This window comes from Poecilia reticulata, linkage group LG11, assembly GCF_000633615.1.
Source record: "Poecilia reticulata strain Guanapo linkage group LG11, Guppy_female_1.0+MT, whole genome shotgun sequence".
NCBI lineage: Eukaryota > Metazoa > Chordata > Actinopteri > Cyprinodontiformes > Poeciliidae > Poecilia > Poecilia reticulata.
Window position 1 is genome coordinate 22482771 of NC_024341.1, and position 19337 is coordinate 22502107.

A 19337-nucleotide genomic window follows, 5' to 3' on the forward strand; every position below is an offset into this window, starting at 1 on the left:
CACATATACATGTTTATATCTGGAGACACATTACCTTAAGCTCATTGGCTGAAATGTACCCACTGCTATCTGTGTCATAATTTCTCCAAATCTGTAATGAAAGAAGGCAGATGCATGGTAAATGCTTGAAAATAATATTTTGATGACTCAGCAGGATTTTGTTTCACGATGAATGCATTTATTGCCATCTTGACTTTTATCCACTTACCCTCATGAACTCCACACTGTTGTCCAACGGAGTTTCTCTGCGAAACAACAGCAGGAAATTCTCCTCCACTGGAAGCATCATGGCGGCCAGCTGGAAACAGTCATTAGAGTTTTTGTGGAATGTTTTACTATCAGTAAAGACACAGTTATTTACAAGGTGATCCATCTTTATTACCTTCTAGGTTTTGCTACAATTTATATTGAGAAGGCAATCTTGATTAGAGAAAAAAAAGAGCCTTTTTGATATGTTAAGACTGCCAGGCTGATTTAAATTCTGTGCAGTCACACAAACCTAAAGTTAAGCATATGAAGATTTTTTTTCTTCTCCTGTTGGACAAAAAAATAAATCTAAGCAAATTTTTCCATCAGCAGCTCAGCCGTTTCAGTCTCACCTCCTCAATCTGTACATTTCTGTCAGGATCGGAGTCATATGGAGACACAAATCTCTCCCTCATTCTTCTCACTTTGTCCTCCGTTATCTCCTCCGTCTGAAAACATTTCATGTTATTTGTGTTTTCATACCAATTTGCTTTTCAAAACAAATGAAAAACAAACCCAAATGGAAGCAAATCCATATTTAGACTCTTTTGCAATAAAATCAATGATTATTCTTAACCTGAACCTCAAAGAAATATATTTACCTTCATTCCAAGTTTGTGCAACATATGCTTGAAAAAGTCATCCATCTTCTTTCCTTCAATGCAGCCTTTGTCTATGAAAGAGAGTATTAAAAGAATTTCCATTTTTTTCTAAAAATCTTCCATTTAAAAACTGAATAAAGCTACAAAACTGTTTAATAGCTTTTTATTGGCAACATATGTGAATTCCTGTCTTTCAGTCTTTAAAAAACATAACTGAAAAAGGTGCATGAACAGTGATAATTTAGATAAAACTTTATAATTTTTAAAAAATAATTTAAAAGATTTAGATAATTCTTTTGTAAGATATCAGAATAATTAGGGTGATCCTCCTATACATAAAATGTTCATTAGTGATAGTATTTCATGCAAGTAAACTACTGTTTGGAAATAAAGTAATTACGTTTTTGTCCTTGAGTAAATTAAAGAGATATGATTTTCAAAAAAGTGAATCAGCAAATACATAATTCAAAGTTTAATCAATTATTATATTTGCCTAAGCATATAAAAATAAAAGCAAAATACATTATTTAATAACTGTTTTCATTTAGAAAGGATATATTAATTGTTATGGAGGTCTTTGTACCATCTTTGTCGAAATGTTGCCAAATCTGTAAGAAACGAGCAGCATCAAGTCTGTCCAGTGCACTGTCCATGGTTCTGCTGATCCGTACAAAAGCCAAGTTTATGACAAAAAAAAAAAAAGAACAAAACTACAATAGTTGCAGAGAAAATAAATATTCCACTGAAGTAAGATCAGACTTTTCCCTCTGGTGTATTCTGATATCAGTAAAAAAAAAATGGAACGACAGAGAGGTTGAGCCTTTTATATGTGAGGGGAGGGAAAACAGGAGAAAATAACAGAGGCTGCATAGAGAGAGGGAGGGGGGTAAGTGTGACCAATAACTCATTTTATTGATTTAAACATAAGTTTTTTGTCACATTCCCAGGCTAACATAACCATTTACATAATCAATTTAAAATGACATTTAAAAAAGGAAGCATAACATATTTTCCCAGTAAAACGAAGACCATCACCAAGTTCTAGCAATCATTTTTCACAAGACAATAAAATTTCCTTATGACAAAAATATGTATTCACTAAACAGAAACCCTAAACAAACATCAATACATATTTACATAGCCATATAATACATATATAAGTGCAGCAGTACATCATTAGGATGTAAGTATACAACAACTTTTATTGTGAAGGTACAGCAGCAGTGTGGGTAATAAAAAAAACATTAAAAAATCATCTCACTTTTGTTTATAGGAAACATTTGTGATATTATCCCAGCAGGAGAGCAAAGGTGTGGTAATGATGACAAAACATTTTTTGTTGAAGAATACAGTTTTAAATGTTTTCATTCCCCAAAGAAAGCCCTAATATTCTCAGCCAGACAATAAAAGCCTCTTTTCTTGAGCTAAAAAAAAAACAAAAAAAAAGATACCAAACCAAAAGAAAGACATTGTTTTGGTTTCTACAAGCTCAAAAAAATATATAAAATCTAGGAAATTAACCGATTAATGTACCGATACACTTTTTATTAAGTCTTAGTAAAAGATACAGAAGTAATCAGAGAAATTTCTTTCTTGAAATAACTGATAAACCCAGCTAAATTTGAAGGTAAAATGATGCAACAGTAGTCAGGTTAGCATTGTAAAGTTTACTTCAAATGACAAAAATAGAAACTGTTCATTTTAGAAAAACTTTGTAAAAAAAACCTTTCAATTTCCCTCCCATTCATGATGAATTTCAGCAGAATTATAAAAGCTCAACGCTGCTTTAATATACACCCATTTGTATGTACAAAATATATTTTATATGTTGTATTTCCCCATGTGTTGGAATAAATGAGCTTTCCATAGTAAGCAATGTTTGTAAAAAGATCTTTGCACTAGTAACATACGTCGGTCTTGAYGGTACTATTACAGCTGTTGGCTGTGAAAAMAWCAGAAAATGTGAGAGATTGTAGAAATGTTTTAAACTCCCCTTTGCCATGTGTTGTTAGGAAGCTTTTAAAAGAAACATAAACTAAATCTTTCCATACACAGACCGATTCCTCTAGAACAGAGGTGTCAAACTCCAGTCCTCAAGGGCGGCTGTCCAGCAGTGTTTAGATGTGCGACGGGAACAAAACACTGGAATGACTTAATTACCTCCTTCTTGTGTAGATCAGTTCTCCAGAGCCCTGCTAACGACCTAATTATTCTACTCAGGTGTGGTGCAGCAGAGACACATCTAAACGTTGCAGGGCAGCAGCCCTCCAGGACTGGAGTTTGACACCTGTGCCCTAGAAGGTTTGTTTTGTTCTGAAGGTACGCTGGGATGAGATTTAAAAGATGCTGGAATCACATTGAAGGAGTGTCGTCACCGGATTCGTCCTCAGATTTGTTATTAGGTTTGAGGTCAGAGCTCAAAGTTGAAATCTCGCTGCCAGCTGGGCTGAGATCCATGTCTGTCTGAGATGGAAGCCTCACTAGAATGACAAAAAAAAATTAAATTGGACAAAAAAGAACTAAAAACATAAAATTATAGGTGATCTTTGTGCTTCATCATAACACAGTTTTTTTGTGACGTTTTCTAAAGTTTCAATCGCTTTCCTTAACCTACCAAAGGAAGTAATCTTTGTTTAATGTAGTACATTTTTTGGCTAATGAATTGTTTTGCATGTGGGGTGTTAATGATACTGATAGTGTTAATAATTACGACATATCAGTAAAACTGGACATGGAATAATACAAAAGGTAAATGCTCAAACCGTAGCCAGGGAGGGACTTTGTGCGTTCGCGTTCTTCCTCGTTGCCAAGGGGACTGGACGAGCTCTTCAGAGATGACCACTGTCGGCCGCTGGTGCCGGAGTCTGCACCTGTGATGCTGCGCTGCTCGAAAGCATCGCCATCTGCAGGAAACTCAGCTACAGGAGAAACCGAAGAAAAACGTGGGTTCAGAATTATTTTAACTAATAAATGTTCTTTATGTTTAAGCTCTGTCTAGTCAATTAGTCTTAAAAATTAAACATTCACATAAACAGATAAAGAAAGAAAATGTGCATAGTAAATGTTTTTTCATTATTTAAAATGTTTCACATTTCATATGCAACACCCTTGAATAAATGACCCCAACACTCCACAAAAAATGGTTCAATTCTCTTTTCTTTCCTGTCTCTTTGATTTTAAAATCACATCTTTTTACACAACAATTAAGAGCAACAACTTCTGATTACAGAGGAGGAGTGGTTCCTGTAAGTGTTAATTACAGAAGTGAAGCATCAAACTACGAAATCACAGATGCACGCAGACATCTGGACGTGCCAAGTTACAGGCTGGAGCCGAGAGCATCTGCTCTGGGTGTTTTTCTGTGACGGACTTTTGCTTCTGTTGTTCTGCGTATGGAGGCGTCATGGCCTCCAAAGCCTTCATTAAACATCTGGACACCTGTTAAATTAACTGTTGTGTTTTTAGCTGCTCTTTTTCCTCTCAATGCTTTCAGTGGTGCTGAATATTTATCTTTACAGTAGCATTTTTAGGATTTAAATACAGCTAGTCTGAACGTTTTGCCAAGTTAATATTTGCAGATATTAGACTGTGGCATCAGCTTCTACTGAGACAAATGGGTTATTATTGGATGGTAGACAGAGATAGTAACCCTCCAGTGGAGACAAAAGTCCTGCAGAGCTGCTGCTTGTGCTCTCTCTGTCTTGCTCCGACGGCGCCCTCTTCAGACGGGGAGCAGGAAGTGGTGCTTTGGGAGATACACTGCCAGGGGCAGAGTCTACTGAATCATCTGGGAGACAAAAAAATACCAGTAAAATAAGAGAAAAAAAATTGAAAAACCCAAGATTGTGCTTTAAGATGCCTATTTCCAGGGGAGAGCTAAAAGATGGTTGTAGGTTTTAGTTGTTACACTTGTCTTATCTTACCAATGACAGAGATGCTGCATGGCCTGGGACTGGTTGGACTGAGTTGTCCAAATGTGCGAGCAACCAGTGGTGCTTTAGCAGTCTGGACTGGGGCTGGTTTGGGGATGGCATTTGGTGGTTTGGCCCTAGGAATCGGCTCAGGTTTAGAGTCTTCAGGGTCTGTGGAAACCGCAGGATGTACATCTGACTTCGCTGGAGAAAAGAAAAAAAAGAGAGGCAGAGGCTCTAGACATCATGTGATTATATTTATATATGTAGATTTATATATATAAATAAAACTGAATATTAAAACGACTCTACAACTAACTGTAAAATCTAAAAACAAACTTGTAAATACATATATGGAGTGGTGCAGTTTTTTTTTTCTGCTGATTTGAAGGGCAGAACTTCGACTCGGCGGGAAATTTAATGTTTTTGATTGTTTATTCAATGTTGCATGAGTCTGTGTTTTTATGTTTAATGATGTAAAGCACTTTGAAATGCCTTGCTGCTGAAATGTGCTATACAAATAAAATTTGATTGATTGATATGGATACATATATACAAAACTACATTAAAGAAAACTTTTTAGACTGATTTCTGTTTTTTGTTGTCACCTTGAATATAGACTTGTTCTATTAAGTAATGTAAAATATTGAATGTTTATGATGTAGCATTTGTTAAAAAATTTTTTTCTTGACAGCAGTGTTTTTTCTTCTTTTGTCTATTTTGTGATTGTAGATTTTTTGAAGGCACAAAAGCATTTACAAGCACTGTGCACTTTAGGAATTTTAGAAATGTTCTGAAACTTGTTTTTATACAATTTTAGTTTTAAAGAGAAGGTTTTTTAAGTATAATATTTTAGCATTTTGGAACTTATTATGAAATTTTCAATTAAAGGTATAAACACACTTACGTTTGTCTGAGTCCACTTTGTCCAGGACTGATGATGAATCGGACTGAAAAAGAAAATAAAAATTCCACATTTCTCAGTCGTATATCCACATTATACGACTCTTCAGAGATGACCACTCTGAAGAGTGGTCATCTCTTCAGAGATGATCTGACCAACCTTCTTTTCAGCCATTTTGTCTTGTCTTGTTTTTTCTTGTCTGGCCTTCATCTCAGCCAGCAGATCCTTTCCCATCATAGGAACACCAATATGGCGATGCATGTGTGGGTTCTCCTTCTTCTCTATATTCTCCTTCTTTGGAGGACTTTCCTTCTTCTCCAGGTTTTCCATATCTTCCACCTTCTTGGTATCTTTTTCCTCCCCTGCAGGTTCAGTGGAAGTCGGAGGCGCCTCCATCTCAGAATCTGTGTGGTTCGCAGGYTGTGCCCCGCGGATCTCCTGATGAGGCTCCACTACAGAGATTGGACTTTTCACAGGTGGTATGGGAGAGGTAGGAGGGGGCTCCTCAGTGACTGGGCTTGTGGTGGAGGTGTTGGTGGTGTTAGCATGTGCAGGCTGCGGTGGTGTGATGGCCGGAGCTCCGTGGCTCTTCTCAGAGCGGGACGTTCGGGATTTAATGAGGTTAAAGAAGCCACTCTTCCTGGATTCACGTTTTTTATCTGATCCTTCTGGTGTTGACGGACTTCTTATGGAGGGAAGTCTGGAGAATATTCAAAATAAAGACACACAAATGTAAAATGATCTTAAAACTTCACCTAATGTTATGTTTTTTTTTTTAGGTTATGAGGTAGCATTTGATCATTCATTACTTTTTTAGGGATAAACAACCAAATCCAGAGCTTGTAAATATTTTTTTTCCTCAATTTCTTTGTTCAAGAACATAGAAACTAGAAACATTGTAAAGAGATCATGTCACCATTTTTTTATGCAAGAACAATAAATCAATTTCTGAGCAGTACTGACCTAAAGCTGAGTTTGACAACTCTCTTGGAGAAGAAGTCATCTAGACCCTCATCCAGCTTCTCCATCATGTTATTCTGCTCTGCATCATGAGGCGCTGAGCTTCCAGTGGCTTGTCGCTAACACAGAGACAGAAGAATGACAGTGTAATAAAACATTCGTTAAAAACTATAGCAGTTATAGTGGTAAAGATGATTTCATCAACTGTAAAACAGTATTTTATACAGTGGTGTTTTAGTTTCATGAGCCATTTCATAATAAATCATGATATACAGCTAAAACCAGCTGCTTGCATACAATATGCTAAAAGAAATATGATCTCATATTACTGTTATTATTATATTACATCAGGCTGAACATATTCTGTTTTAGGTCAGTTAGGATTATCAAAGTTATTCCTATTTGGTAAATGCCAGAATAATGTGAAAATAAATACTAAAATGTAAAATGTTATTTCACAACATTTGACTTCAACGGAGGTATATCTGTGGATGAATTTTAAATTACATGTCAAACATACTACTTCCGTGACATAATGAAGAAAAAGAAATGAAATCAGTCAATAGATAAGGAAGAGAATTATGAACCTCCAGAAGCCTGGTTCATCCTTGGGCACAATTTCCACATATCTAAGTGATATGTTCAACTTTATTTATTCAATGTGGAAATCTAAACTCATTCTACTACCCAGGAAGGTTTTCTGTTCCACAGGTGGAACAAAAAACAGTTGGCCTTCACACAGAGACTGTAATGGCTTAAAAATCTGAGGTTTTAAGTATATCCAAGATGTGTTACATAAGTTTAACCAGAAGAACTGAAATATTCAGAAAAGGTGTGTACCGATCTGAATTTAAAAGAAAGCTGAACAATTCTCAGACAGCTTAATTATTCTAACTGACCTAAAACAAGAATTATGAAAAGAAGAAACAAAGTCAAAGTGTATGGAATCTTCTTGTTATAATTTTCTTAATACTGAAAAAGAAGTATTGAAAAACTGTAACCATATCTTATTGATCTTCTTACTGGGGCTCTGCTGGGTTTTGTTCTCTTTTTCGGTTTCGGTCGGGATTTGGTGCAACTTTCCAGAGTTTTGTGCTCCAGCTGTGGCAGCTCTCCTATGCACACAGACTTCCCATCTGAYGGAGTGGGAGGGAGAGGCAGATCTTCATAATATGACATCCTGTCTGATACTTGTGGAGGAGGAGAAGGAAGAGGAGGATCCTCGACGTGGATCGGAACCTCCTCCAGAGCTTTGTCCAGGTCAAACTCCATCTCTGTTGGAGAGAGAAGGTATAGTGACTCATCATTGTAAAGTAATGCAATGGTGAGTCACTAGAATTAAACCCATCATATTAATTTTGCAAATATTACACAGAAATTTTAGCTTCATGTACAGTTTGAGATTTCTCTGGGAATGCTCCTTGAAAGGAATGAGCCAAGTTCTGGTTTGTAAAAGAATGAAAGAAACTTGGTATGTAAAATGAATTAATAAATACATCATAAATAAAAACTGATCAAAATGGAAAACTGTGTTACCCTCTGTTTACATGAACAAATCAGTCACACATGTCCCATAGGGATCGTTAAAACGATAAAGAGACAGGCTGTTTGCAACTGCTGTCCTACAATTCACAATCATTAATCATTATAATCTTTTAAGCTGTTTTTCAAAATTTCTATTTGTCTCATGATTTCTGTGAATTTTTTAAAAGATGCTCCAGAAGAATTTTCCACGACTTTTAATATTTTTTTTAGATAGCTCATAAAGCATCCAGCAGGATACAGATCTCTTACCAAATGCCACAGAAATAGGCCTCAACATTCTGACAAGAATACTCTTCCTTTTGGATTTAGGTGTCACCTATTGAGAGAAAGGAGATTTTCATTTTCTATTTTCACTCATTTTTCTTCAACTTCTCATAAAGTAAATTTATATTCCCACCATGCATGACTCCACATCATTCAGTCCATGTTTCTTGTCTCGATCCTGTTTCTGATGGTTATAGTTCTCTGGATGTAGAGCGGACTCATCCAGGACTTCTGTCTCTGACTGGGGTTCCTGATGCAACAATGGATGGTCCTTTCTGATCAGGTGGTCGGCCTGGAGACAGATGGAACAAAAGGAAAGATGGTGAATGAGTCGGAGGATGAGGAATTTGAATATTTGACAGAGGAGATGGCACTAACCAGTGTATGTTGGGATCTTGACAGAGACTCCAGGATCTCATCAACAATCCGATCAGACAGAATGGACGCCACGCCGAGTTTCACTTCACTGTTTCACACAGAAATAATAAGGCCGGTGTCAATAAAAGTGAAAGCAGCTAAAAGAACATTGACCCAATAAAGAATCAAAATTTTAGCAAAGAAAAAATATAACTATTGTGATTCTTGATTAAAACTCTAGTGGAGGTTGTTTCATAAAATGCCACACTATTTATCAAAATTGCATTCGATGGCAAAACATTACAAATAACATAAATGTTCGATGCTACGATCTGCACTGTGATCTCCAGAGTAAAGTTAATCTGATCAGCAGGCATGCATGGGGCAGAGCAGACCTGATTTTGTTGATGATGTCCACACCGGACTGCTCCAGAAGAGTGTTTGTGACGAAGCTGCAAGGGATGGTCAACCTCCCTGCAGCAGCTTTAAGCAGCTCCTGACGAAGGCCGCTCCTCTTCATCACATGAGGACAAAGGCCTTCAGCAGCATCAACCATAGACACCAGCATGGTCTGGAACAGTCAATATCATTTGAAGCCTGACTCTTAAACTTTTACAGATTGCATGGTCAAAGCTGGTGGAGTTGATGCTATGATACCTGCAGTTGCTCGTCCATCACGCTTGCCACCTCTCCAGCCATCGACTCCAGCTTGTCCTGAATGGCTGCAACAAATGCAACTCTGGACCCTCCACTCTTTAAGTGGTACAAGTTGGGGAGCAGCTGGAACAAAATGCAAGCAAAATAAGAGAAATCTACCCTTATTCCACATCTTTATTTGGATTAATCAGTGCACTGTGTAAAGCTACTCTGTTGGTGCTGATCTGTGTTTTTTTTTTTTTTTACAGTTTTGGAGTTCTTTGCATCCTTCATGAGGTTCTCTGCCAGCTTCATGTCATCTTGAACAGAATTGGCCTCTGAGAACTTCAGAGAGTTGAGGTGATCCTGGACTCTCACACACATCATGTCCATCATCTGAATTGTAAACAAGTTTGAAGGTTAAGAGGAATTTCTTAAAACGGATCAAAGAACTGTTCAGATAGTGCATGTGTACTGCTGCGCCAACCTGCTGTGTGGTGGTGGTGACTATTCCCTGCTGCAGCCTGTATGCCTGCTCCTGGAGGTATTTACGCGTCTCGTGGTTTCTCAGCAGGTACTGCTCCATCTGCAGGAATCAAAGAATAAGGAGCAACCTTTAGATTTTAAAACTTTACAAAACATAACAGATAAATGAGCAGGAACCTTTAGTAAAGCCTCCTCCGTCTTATCTGGGTTGGCTTTCAGTGCCTGAGCAGCATCCATGATGGGAACAGGCATGAATCGAATTGTGTAGTTTCTAATTTTTAAAGAGGACATAGGATTAATAGCAAGAAGAATCCTAAAACCTGGAAATGTAATAATGTTATTCTTACTTTTCCAAGGCAGCAGCTACATCCTGTAAACCCTGGGGGCTGACATTATTTCTGTCCCATATTAAGGTCCTGGAGAGCCACACAAATAAAACAGACAGAATTGAGCCTGAAAATGTTCTGTGGTCAGTGGGTGTTGAAATTAATAAAAATGCATTTATTCTTCTCTAAAACCCCTTTCACAACATGTTTACAGACGCATACAGCTCCTGATTTTTAAAGATTCACATTGAAACATGATTTTCCAAGAAAATATGATTACTCACCTGAGCTTTGTGTTGATTTGGAGGGCTTTGGCTAGTATTTTGGCCCCCATGTCTCCCATGGAGTTTCCACTGATGTCCAGCTTGATCAGAGAAGTGTTGCTGCCCAGAGCGTTAAGGACGATGGAGAGGTCGGCTTTCAGCTTGGAATCAGCGAGGGACAGGGAAGTCAAAGGCTATCAAAAAAAACAAACAAAAAAAAAACAAAACAAAAAAGAAATTAGGAAAAAATAAGATAACACTACAAAAATAAGTTCAACCAATATAAAACTGTCACCATAAAGGGGAAATGAAAAGCTACAATGCATCACTCACTGATTCTTCTTCTTGAATCATATGAACCAGGTTATCCAATACTTGAGCAACATTTCTGTGGTCACAGCATAAAAAAACAATTATCTAAAGTCAAAAGTGCAAAAAGCTAATCCTGGGCTGCTAGAAAGTAATTGTTGTTATTTTGTGGCCACTTACTTTGATTTGATATTATTAAAGTTTTTGCCCAACGACAGGTGCCTGATGGAGCGGTTTTTGGCCAGCCACACAAGAAGGGTGGTGAGATCCATGTCCAAACCTAAACCGGACAACAGAAGCATGGGCTTAAATCTGCAGAAGCACAAATCCAAAATGTGTGAGTGGAAGCTAAAATGTTCTTACTGTTGTCTGAAATATCCAGACTGGAAATGTTTGGGATCTCAGCGATGCAGCCCTCTAAAATCTGTGAGCCTCCCGAACGAAGCTGCAGGGAAATTCACTCTTTTTTTGTAAAACTTCTTCAGATTTGTGACTATTTTTGAATTCACTTGTAGCATTTAAAAATAGGCTGTTAAAAAGTGCTGAGGTCTGTGGTGGACTTACATCACAGCTGCTGAGATCCAGAGAAACATCACTGAGGTTTGGATTACAACCAAGGCCCAACAACAACGATCTACCAACAAAATTAGTTAGTAATGCCAGCGTAATATAGAATTAATTTACAAAGATTATGATGACCCCTTTTTCTACATCCATGGTTTTAATTATTACTGCAAGAAAAGTTTTTTAATTTCAAAGAATGGTTTGGAGCACCTCATAAATCTGCATTTGTCAGAGTAAAAGTTTAAAATCAAACCGGTCTACTAGGAAAAATAAATAGCTTGATTATGGTTTTTAAGCACAGCTTACTCAAATTGCATGTTGTTAAATGACTTCCTCCTTTGTGTGCAGAGAAAGGAGGAAGTGAATTTAAATCCCACAAAATCAAAAGTTACTGAACTGCTTCTGTTGCCAACTCTATCTGGGATTTTGATGCAATCAGATAAAAATTGTTCAATTTAAACTAATAATTAATATTGAAGCAAATGAAAGCAAGGCCTAAATTATCTTTGTTTTCTGCAACTGAACCATTTAAACTGAAACGGACTTTAATCTATTTTTGTCATTTGGTTGGTAGAAACATATTCAGGAAGAAGACAAGAAAATAGGGGGAAAAATAATCTTAATAGCTGCATYTTTTTTAACCAGGAGCTGATATCTAAATGTTTATTCCCAAAAAGACTGCTGTGTTAGTCACGGATAAACATTACATTTCTTTCCAACTAAAGATGTAAATCTTACCAAACMTTTTATTATGAAATGACAGTACTCTTAACACAGAAACTCATTRTGTGTCCGACTGATTGCTTTAACTTAGTTCATACAAAACGCTGATYTCTGGATAAGAAATGCTGCCCACTCCTGCTTATGCATAGCTTTGGAAGTACTCCAGGCATTCTTTTAAGTAAGAGACACTGACATCATAAACTTCCTGCAAAGTGGTCCAACATCAGCTTAGCTTGAAAAAGTTTAAACCAGTTTAAGCCATTCTTACTTCAGAGCCTCCAGCGGCAGCTTGGTTCCTGATAGACTAACAGACGTCAGAGCCTGAGCACTGCTGAAAAACTGCTTGAAGGATGAAGGGATTTCTTTGCACTTCCTGTAGGAATGTTAAAAAAATAATACATTTTTTCTACCAAAAGTGTTGAGATACACAGCAAATTCTGAGTATGTGCTCTGTTTAATAATTGGAATGCATTTTCTCGGTTAATAWTTATTTMATGGGCAACCAARAATCTAGAATCTGAGMRTATRTTTTATGCCTCTGCCTCTCTTTGTAGTTAAAACCAGTGGTTCCTRATCTTACAGCTTAACAGATAATGGYAACTGAGACCTGCTGCCAACTACAAGCTGATCTACACAAACAGAYAATAGCCAAATCCAATAATACGTTTAAAAAAAGAAAACATAGCAACCCTCKGCAACTATCATTATTCCTTTTTTGTTCATCGATTATATGCTKRTGTCTTATGAAGAATACTGAATAGATAACTAATCAGTCATTGAAGCCAAACCTAGTTTGATTACTGGAGATCAGAATTCCATATTGAATTCCACTGCCCTAAAATATCTGTAAAAGTCTTACATAATAGTTTCATAATGAATATTCAGAGTCTGACCTGTGAGAGAAGACTGTTCTTGACATGTTGAGRATGGCAAGATGCTTCAAAGATCCTCTGCACAGAGATGCACACACCTGAAAAAATAYGCAAAATAATRCAATGTATATAAAGTAAAATAGAGCAAAATCATAGATGTAAATCAGTGCATGTATGATATGACCACAAAACTCCAAAAGAAGCTCAATAAAAGGATGTCTCGATTCGTAAGTAGCTAWCTGAGCGGTTTTTACCAGCTCCAGGGAACAATCACTGTTTGACAGATCCAGAGTTTCAAGACAGTTTGGGTGACTCAGGAAATTGTGCAAATTCTGCAAAGACAACACAGAGAACCACATTAAGTATAGAGGAGAGAACAGTAAAGCTYGACAGGAGAGGAYATGGTGTTGCATACCTGAAGGTCATCTCCTCTCAGGGAGTTCCCCGACAGGTCGAGGTGTGTGAGGGTGGAGGCGATGATGGGGTTGGCGCACAGTGCCTGACAGAGGCTGTTTACACCTGCAATACAAACTTGTTCTTAAAAAACAAGCTTGAGAACAGGAAAGTACTATTTTTTTGTTTTCTACTCACCTTTGGGAGWCATGGAGGTCTTTGAGAGATTCAAGTTCTTTAGGCCCATGGGCAGTTTGGCTAGCTGAGAGCTCAGAGCATAGACACCTGAAAGAAAGATTCAGACACCGGATTGTTTGCATTTAGAAAGTGAATTATGAATTTCAGGAAGTATCCTTGAAATTCACAGGTTTTTCTTATTTTGTTATTTTTTCTGTATCTACAGTTTTGTGAGAGTACTTAATCTTGTACTTTTATTTTGCCTTCATCTTCTTTTAATAAACAATGGCATAGTGGAATCTTCTGCGTCAGCTYAGTTCAGTTCTTTATATCCCCTTGAGGCACTTTACAAGACAAAGTGGGTCAAATTTGTATCAAATTACACAGAAATATCTAATCAAATAAGTGAAACKCACACCAGTTAAACTCAATCATATAAAGAGATTTACATGTGGTTACATCAAGGCCAATTTGAATGATCTGAAAACAGYACCTTGAAGATTAAAGTCATGTCAACAGAATAACAAAATAACATGCTCAGCTCATGATGTTCAGAATACACCAGAATGGACCGTTTTCTTCTCATCACTAGTTACTGTTGCATCTATTTAGAGCAGTGGTTCTTAACCTGGGTTCGATCGAACCCCAGGGGTTCGGTGAGTCGGTCTCAGGGGTTCGGTGGAGCCTCTGCCRCGGAGGTAAAGACACACTTGTGTAAAGTCGTGATGACGCCCCGCTTTGCCATCACTTGCTGCAGAGGATCACGTTACATTGCTTAGCCAATCAGAGCTGCGGAGGAGCTCTGATTGAAGGAGGTCCACTCTCAGCATGAATTTGAACTTTTATCTTTAATTACTTCAGCAAAGTTCACAGTTTTTACCAAATTCTATAGTCTAAATCTGCTCCTTAGTCGCATCTTTTCGTGGTTGGTAGTGTCTCTAGTGGTGTGGGGGTGGTAACACAGCTAATATAATTACATTACTAAATCAGAATACCGCAAAGTATTTTGTGTGTGTGTGTGTGTGTGGGGGGGGGGGCTTGGAATAAGAAAGGTTCAGTGAATGCGCATATGCAACTGGGGGGTTTGGTACCTCAAAAAAGGTCAAGAACCACTGATTTAGAGAGAAAAATCTAATGATAGTATTACCATTTTGAAAACTTTGCATGCTAAATGTCTGCTTATAAAATGTTGAAWTTTTAAATCTAATTGTGGTGTAAAATACAAAGGAACTCTTCCTAATAACATAAAAAAATGTATCATTCTTTCAGGATTCTTGTTTTTCCGCTCAATTTCACAATACGCTTCCGACTGCTTGAACTCTAATTAGTCAAATAGGAAGTGTCTACGTTTCAATGATAAATAGATAACCCCTACTCTCATGCCCTACCCTGTACAAACAGTAAAAAACATTGTTTGAGATGTGTAGGTGTGTGTGTGGGTGGTTGTAACCTTTGTCCTCTAGGGAGTTGTTGCTCAGATTGAGTGTGTGCAGCGTGCAGGACGGGTTATGTGACAGAGCACCTGCAAGTTTCTGAGCAAAATCACTGAGGAAGAGACGTAGCAGAAACAGAATGTCAGAATCACAGACTGACTTTAACACCTGTGAGCAGAAAACCTGACTGGATGCAGCAACTCRACAAGCTCGGCTAATAAGACCTCATAAATTATAAATCACTGTCTTAATCAAAATTGTTGTGTTAAAARTAGCTTATTTTTGAACAATGGTAATCTGACCTTTTCAGTCCAGCATTGTCCAGAACCAATTCTTCTAGTCGACTGGATCGGGCAACAACTCTGAGGATCTGGTCACACACATCTGTAGGCTGGAAGACAGAAACACCAAACACAATGAGGGRAAAAAGTACATGTTATTTAAACAATAAAATAGGAATATTTAAGCTACAAGTAAAATGTAAAACAGAACTTCAAGATGTTACCAGTTTGTAGTCTTTGGTTGATAGCTTGGTGAACCACTGGTTGTATTCCAGAACTGCGATGATTGCCACAAGATCCCTGCAGGACAAATATAAGAAAGTTCAAATAAATATCTATGTGTGAATGTGATGGCAATTGAGATCAGATCAGAGTTTAAAACCTGTTCTCCAGATGAACAAAGTCCTGCAGATTCAGCTCTCTAGTGTCCTGACTTAAATAGATTGTGTCAACATCCTGCAAAATGTAGAAACAACATGTGAGATAAAAAAGAACAAAATACATTGTAAAGATTTAATATTGTCATAAAAGCAAAAAAGGTAATAATAAAAAGAAAATAGCATCAAGCAGAAGCAGCTTCAGAATATGTGCAGAGTCTGCAGGAGTAATTGTTTCAGTTTGAAACGGGTAAAACAAAATACATATATTTAACAGATAAAAAACAGGAAAAAAGAACAAAAAAATAAAAGCCCATAAAATGCAGAAGAAAAAAAAAACAAATACAGAGAAATACCAAGATAAACATTATTAAAACAATGTGGTCAAGAAAGGAAATTAAAAAGTTAAAATGTTAAAAAAAACAAGTAAAGGAAGACAGTTTCTCCATACTGACCCACTGGACCTCCTCTCTGTATGGCAGACCCAAGCTGTCACACACACACCAGTACTGATGAGAAAAGCCACCTGGAGGAGAAATCACAGCAATGTGACAGTGATCAAAAAAACAAACATTCATTGAAATCTGCCTGGACTGTTTATTTAGTTACTTATTTTATTTTTTTCTTATTCTTGTCTTTTTTATTTAATTTCTTTTTTAATTAAATGTATTTACCACAGGGTCCTAAGTCAGCTGAACACTGTTCGTTCCAGACGGCCTGCAGGGCTGTTAACCTCTCTGGAGGTTTCAAATTCAACTTCCTCATCATCTTCCTTCCTTACAGAGAGATACAGGAGGAAATTGGAAAAATGTACCAAAACATATGAGAAATCAAGACATGAAGAGCCAAATACATTCTCTTAAACAGATAAAGTGTTTTAATAGATAACATTACATTACATATACATTTTTACAATAAATTTCTCATGTACTGTTATTTTATTCTTAAAATTCTGTAGAGTTAAGGTTGTTTTCTAGAGTTTTTGCTCTAATGGTAATGCTTAATGGTAAATTAATGGTAGATTAATATAACCATTAATTTACTGTAAAATAAACTGAAATAACATCTCGGTGTTTAAAAATCAACTGACGTGTTAGTTGGAGCATTAAATATTTTGGTTACATGAAATACAATTCCAAATAAAATCTTTTTTTTTTTTTTACAAAGCACTGTTGATAAAATATTGGTAGGTAGTTATTAGATTGTTGATACCGATAAAATCTAAGCTCCTTAAATTTGAACCAAATGTATGATTTTATTCCTTATTTCTGTCTGAACATTTGATCCTGTCAAAGTCTGAGGTATGCTCCTTGGTGGTACCTACACAGGTGAGCTGGCAGGACAGATCCGGTGAAGACAGTAGCCGATCTGAGCAATCACCTCATCCACCTCCTCCACCGAGTCCAACCGGAAGCTCCAAGGCCCGCGTTCATGCTCCAAAACCAACTGCAGGGGGCGACACACACAAAGAAACACGGCACAGTGTTACTTCATCTCACCGTTGTGTTACAAAGAAGAGAATTAGCTGCTTCATACTTAAGATTTTGTGACATACAGATACGTCAATAAGAGGCAGGGTTATGGACATGAGTTTAGACTTGACAGAAGCAGCCTAATGGAAACATGTTTTGTGCACTTTTAGGATTTCCTTTGATGAAATGTGTGGGTTTCTGTGTGTACTAAGCTTGCAACCTATCTATCCATCCATTTTCTTGACACCCTTGTCCCTCAGTGGGGTCGGGAGGGTTGCTGGTGCACATCTCCAGCTAACGTTCCGGGCGAGAGGCGGGGTCACCCTGGACAGGTCGCCAGTCTGTCGCAGGGCAACACAGAGACACACAGGACACACAACCAGGCACACACACACACACACACACACACACCTAGGGGCAATTTAGACAGACCAATTAACCTGACAGTCATGTTTTTGGACTGTGGGAGGAAACCGGAGTTTCATGTACATGGCTAAAGTAAAATGTCCTACCTCATATCATATCAGGTGTGTGGTCACATAAAATGAAAACACAATGCATCACTTTCAGGCTTTTGTCAATGTCATAAATATAATTTAAATCATTAACCACTCTGATGGTAAAATAGTTTGTTGTACTTGTACCTGAGTGGGCTTGTTGCTGCTGATTCCCTGAATATCCAAGTAGTTGAAAGACTGCTCAACCTGAGATAAACAAGAGAATACTAAATGTATCATTTCATTAGTCACATTAAATTAATTGCGCTCTTTCCAAGATTTGACAAAAAAAAGAAAGAAAATTGGTGTTTTTGTCTCATACATCTAAAAAAAAAGAAACAGCATCTCAAAATGTGGATGAATAACAAAAAAAACAAATCAACTTCACAGACTGGATGTCCATCAAAATAACTACAAGTTGTAGAGCTGTAAATGCTGTGGTAAATGTCAAAGCAGAGTGTGTTCCACAATAACCCAAAAACATAAATATCCATTTTTTGATCCTTTGCTTCTGAGTCACTTATTTACTTTATGGAGTCTTGGTTTAACAGATCAACGCACAAGTGAGAATCTACAAGGAAAGTTGACATGAGGTGCATTATTCTGAGTAACTGAGGCTGAAGTTATATTTCAGACCCAAAACAATAGGTAGGAAGCCTAAAGTTGGGTCTGGTTTGCACATCTGATATGAGATACATCCTAAATAAAGATTTGCATTCTGAAAATCTTTCTTTGATCTGAGCTATATTATGATCTCTAAGACTATACTGTATTTCCAACTTTGTGGTAACAAGTCAGGGCAGGCAGTTTCCTGCTTCAATGCAGCAATGCCACCATGCACAAAGGCAGCTCCAGGATAACAGATTTTACAGAACATCTCTTGCTCTGCCAAAATCACTGATAGGAGTTGGTGTGCCGGCTGACAGCCAGACGACTTCACTGCTGGACCTCGCTCGCACTTGTGGCTGAAGTGGAGCAACATCTGGTGCAGAAGCCTGAGGCCAGGGGAATGGAGGCTGCTGTAAACACATTTAAACCCTGACTGGTATGAGCCACTCAGTTACATTCAGCTTAAATGTTCAAGTGTGTTTAGATTACCAGGAAGAATCTGGTATGAAGACTAGAAGCTTTGGTAAATACCCTTATGTCTCACCAAGCTCCAGCTCGTTTTGGAAAAAAGCGTGGAAAAATTCCACATACTACTCATTTTTAACCTTTAAATCTGCAACTTAAAATCATAAAATTCACACCTGGCTTTTTCTGTGCAGAACAGAAGCACCTGCGTGTCTGACTGCATGATTCGTATTTTCCAGGCTCAAATTGAAACAGAATCTTACAGTAAAAGGAGCAGATTAATAATCAAAAACAAGACTATGGTTGAAAAAAAAAATMTTCCAATCAAAACAAAAGCTGCAAACAATGTGCAGAGCAAATGTCTGGGGGAAAAGTCAGACCCTGAGTTTCATTTTCCTATGAATTCAGGGGAGAAATGTGCTGTCTGCCAAAGAGAGCAGGTGTAGTGCAATAAAAAGGTGGAAGAAACAAGAGTGGAAAAGGAAGAGAAACACCAGAACTTATTATAAAATCTGACAAATAACAGAGACACAAAATGTCTATTCTAGCGTGACACTGAAAGGGAATACYAGAGAAATAGATTAAAAAAACTGAGCGAGAATGAAACAGGAAGAGGCAAAGAGGCAGTGCCCACTCTGCTCTGTTTGCCAGCTGTTAAATTCCTC

General features: G+C 37.5%; 2 protein-coding genes across 3 annotated transcripts in view; both read right to left on the bottom strand.

The window, feature by feature from the left end:
* The window catches only part of LOC103472800 (secretagogin-like), a 4346-nt gene extending 2701 nt beyond the window's left edge, over positions 1-1645 (bottom strand). Inside the window, exons 1-5 of the mRNA XM_008422640.2 lie at positions 1432-1645; positions 849-919; positions 600-695; positions 209-298; positions 35-91 (exon numbers count right to left, since the gene is read on the bottom strand). Of these exons, the coding sequence (XP_008420862.1) occupies positions 35-91; positions 209-298; positions 600-695; positions 849-919; positions 1432-1501 (384 nt within the window). The 5' untranslated portion in view covers positions 1502-1645. The remainder of the gene's footprint in view (positions 1-34; positions 92-208; positions 299-599; positions 696-848; positions 920-1431) is intronic.
* Positions 1646-1735: 90 nt separating this feature from the next.
* carmil1 (capping protein regulator and myosin 1 linker 1) overlaps positions 1736-19337 on the bottom strand; it is a 31559-nt gene continuing 13957 nt past the window's right edge. The window contains exons 4-38 of one of the 2 annotated variants that reach the window (XM_008422638.2): positions 17746-17805; positions 16954-17075; positions 16304-16401; positions 16085-16155; positions 15635-15708; positions 15477-15552; positions 15274-15362; positions 14989-15083; positions 13560-13646; positions 13384-13487; positions 13223-13300; positions 12990-13066; positions 12365-12469; positions 11374-11443; positions 11173-11254; positions 10990-11089; positions 10834-10888; positions 10522-10694; positions 10259-10327; positions 10089-10182; positions 9913-10011; positions 9693-9821; positions 9447-9569; positions 9185-9360; positions 8811-8898; positions 8566-8724; positions 8418-8484; positions 7647-7897; positions 6627-6742; positions 5823-6363; positions 5667-5709; positions 4772-4963; positions 4498-4635; positions 3611-3766; positions 1736-3328 (exon numbers count right to left, since the gene is read on the bottom strand). In XM_008422638.2, the coding sequence (XP_008420860.1) occupies positions 3201-3328; positions 3611-3766; positions 4498-4635; positions 4772-4963; positions 5667-5709; positions 5823-6363; positions 6627-6742; positions 7647-7897; positions 8418-8484; positions 8566-8724; positions 8811-8898; positions 9185-9360; positions 9447-9569; positions 9693-9821; positions 9913-10011; positions 10089-10182; positions 10259-10327; positions 10522-10694; positions 10834-10888; positions 10990-11089; positions 11173-11254; positions 11374-11443; positions 12365-12469; positions 12990-13066; positions 13223-13300; positions 13384-13487; positions 13560-13646; positions 14989-15083; positions 15274-15362; positions 15477-15552; positions 15635-15708; positions 16085-16155; positions 16304-16401; positions 16954-17075; positions 17746-17805 (4185 nt within the window). In that variant the 3' untranslated portion in view covers positions 1736-3200. Of the gene's footprint in view, positions 3329-3610; positions 3767-4497; positions 4636-4771; positions 4964-5666; positions 5710-5822; positions 6364-6626; positions 6743-7646; positions 7898-8417; positions 8485-8565; positions 8725-8810; positions 8899-9184; positions 9361-9446; positions 9570-9692; positions 9822-9912; positions 10012-10088; positions 10183-10258; positions 10328-10521; positions 10695-10833; positions 10889-10989; positions 11090-11172; positions 11255-11373; positions 11444-12364; positions 12470-12989; positions 13067-13222; positions 13301-13383; positions 13488-13559; positions 13647-14988; positions 15084-15273; positions 15363-15476; positions 15553-15634; positions 15709-16084; positions 16156-16303; positions 16406-16953; positions 17076-17745; positions 17806-19337 lie in introns of those variants that run through there. The other variant, XM_008422639.2, reaches the window with a different exon arrangement.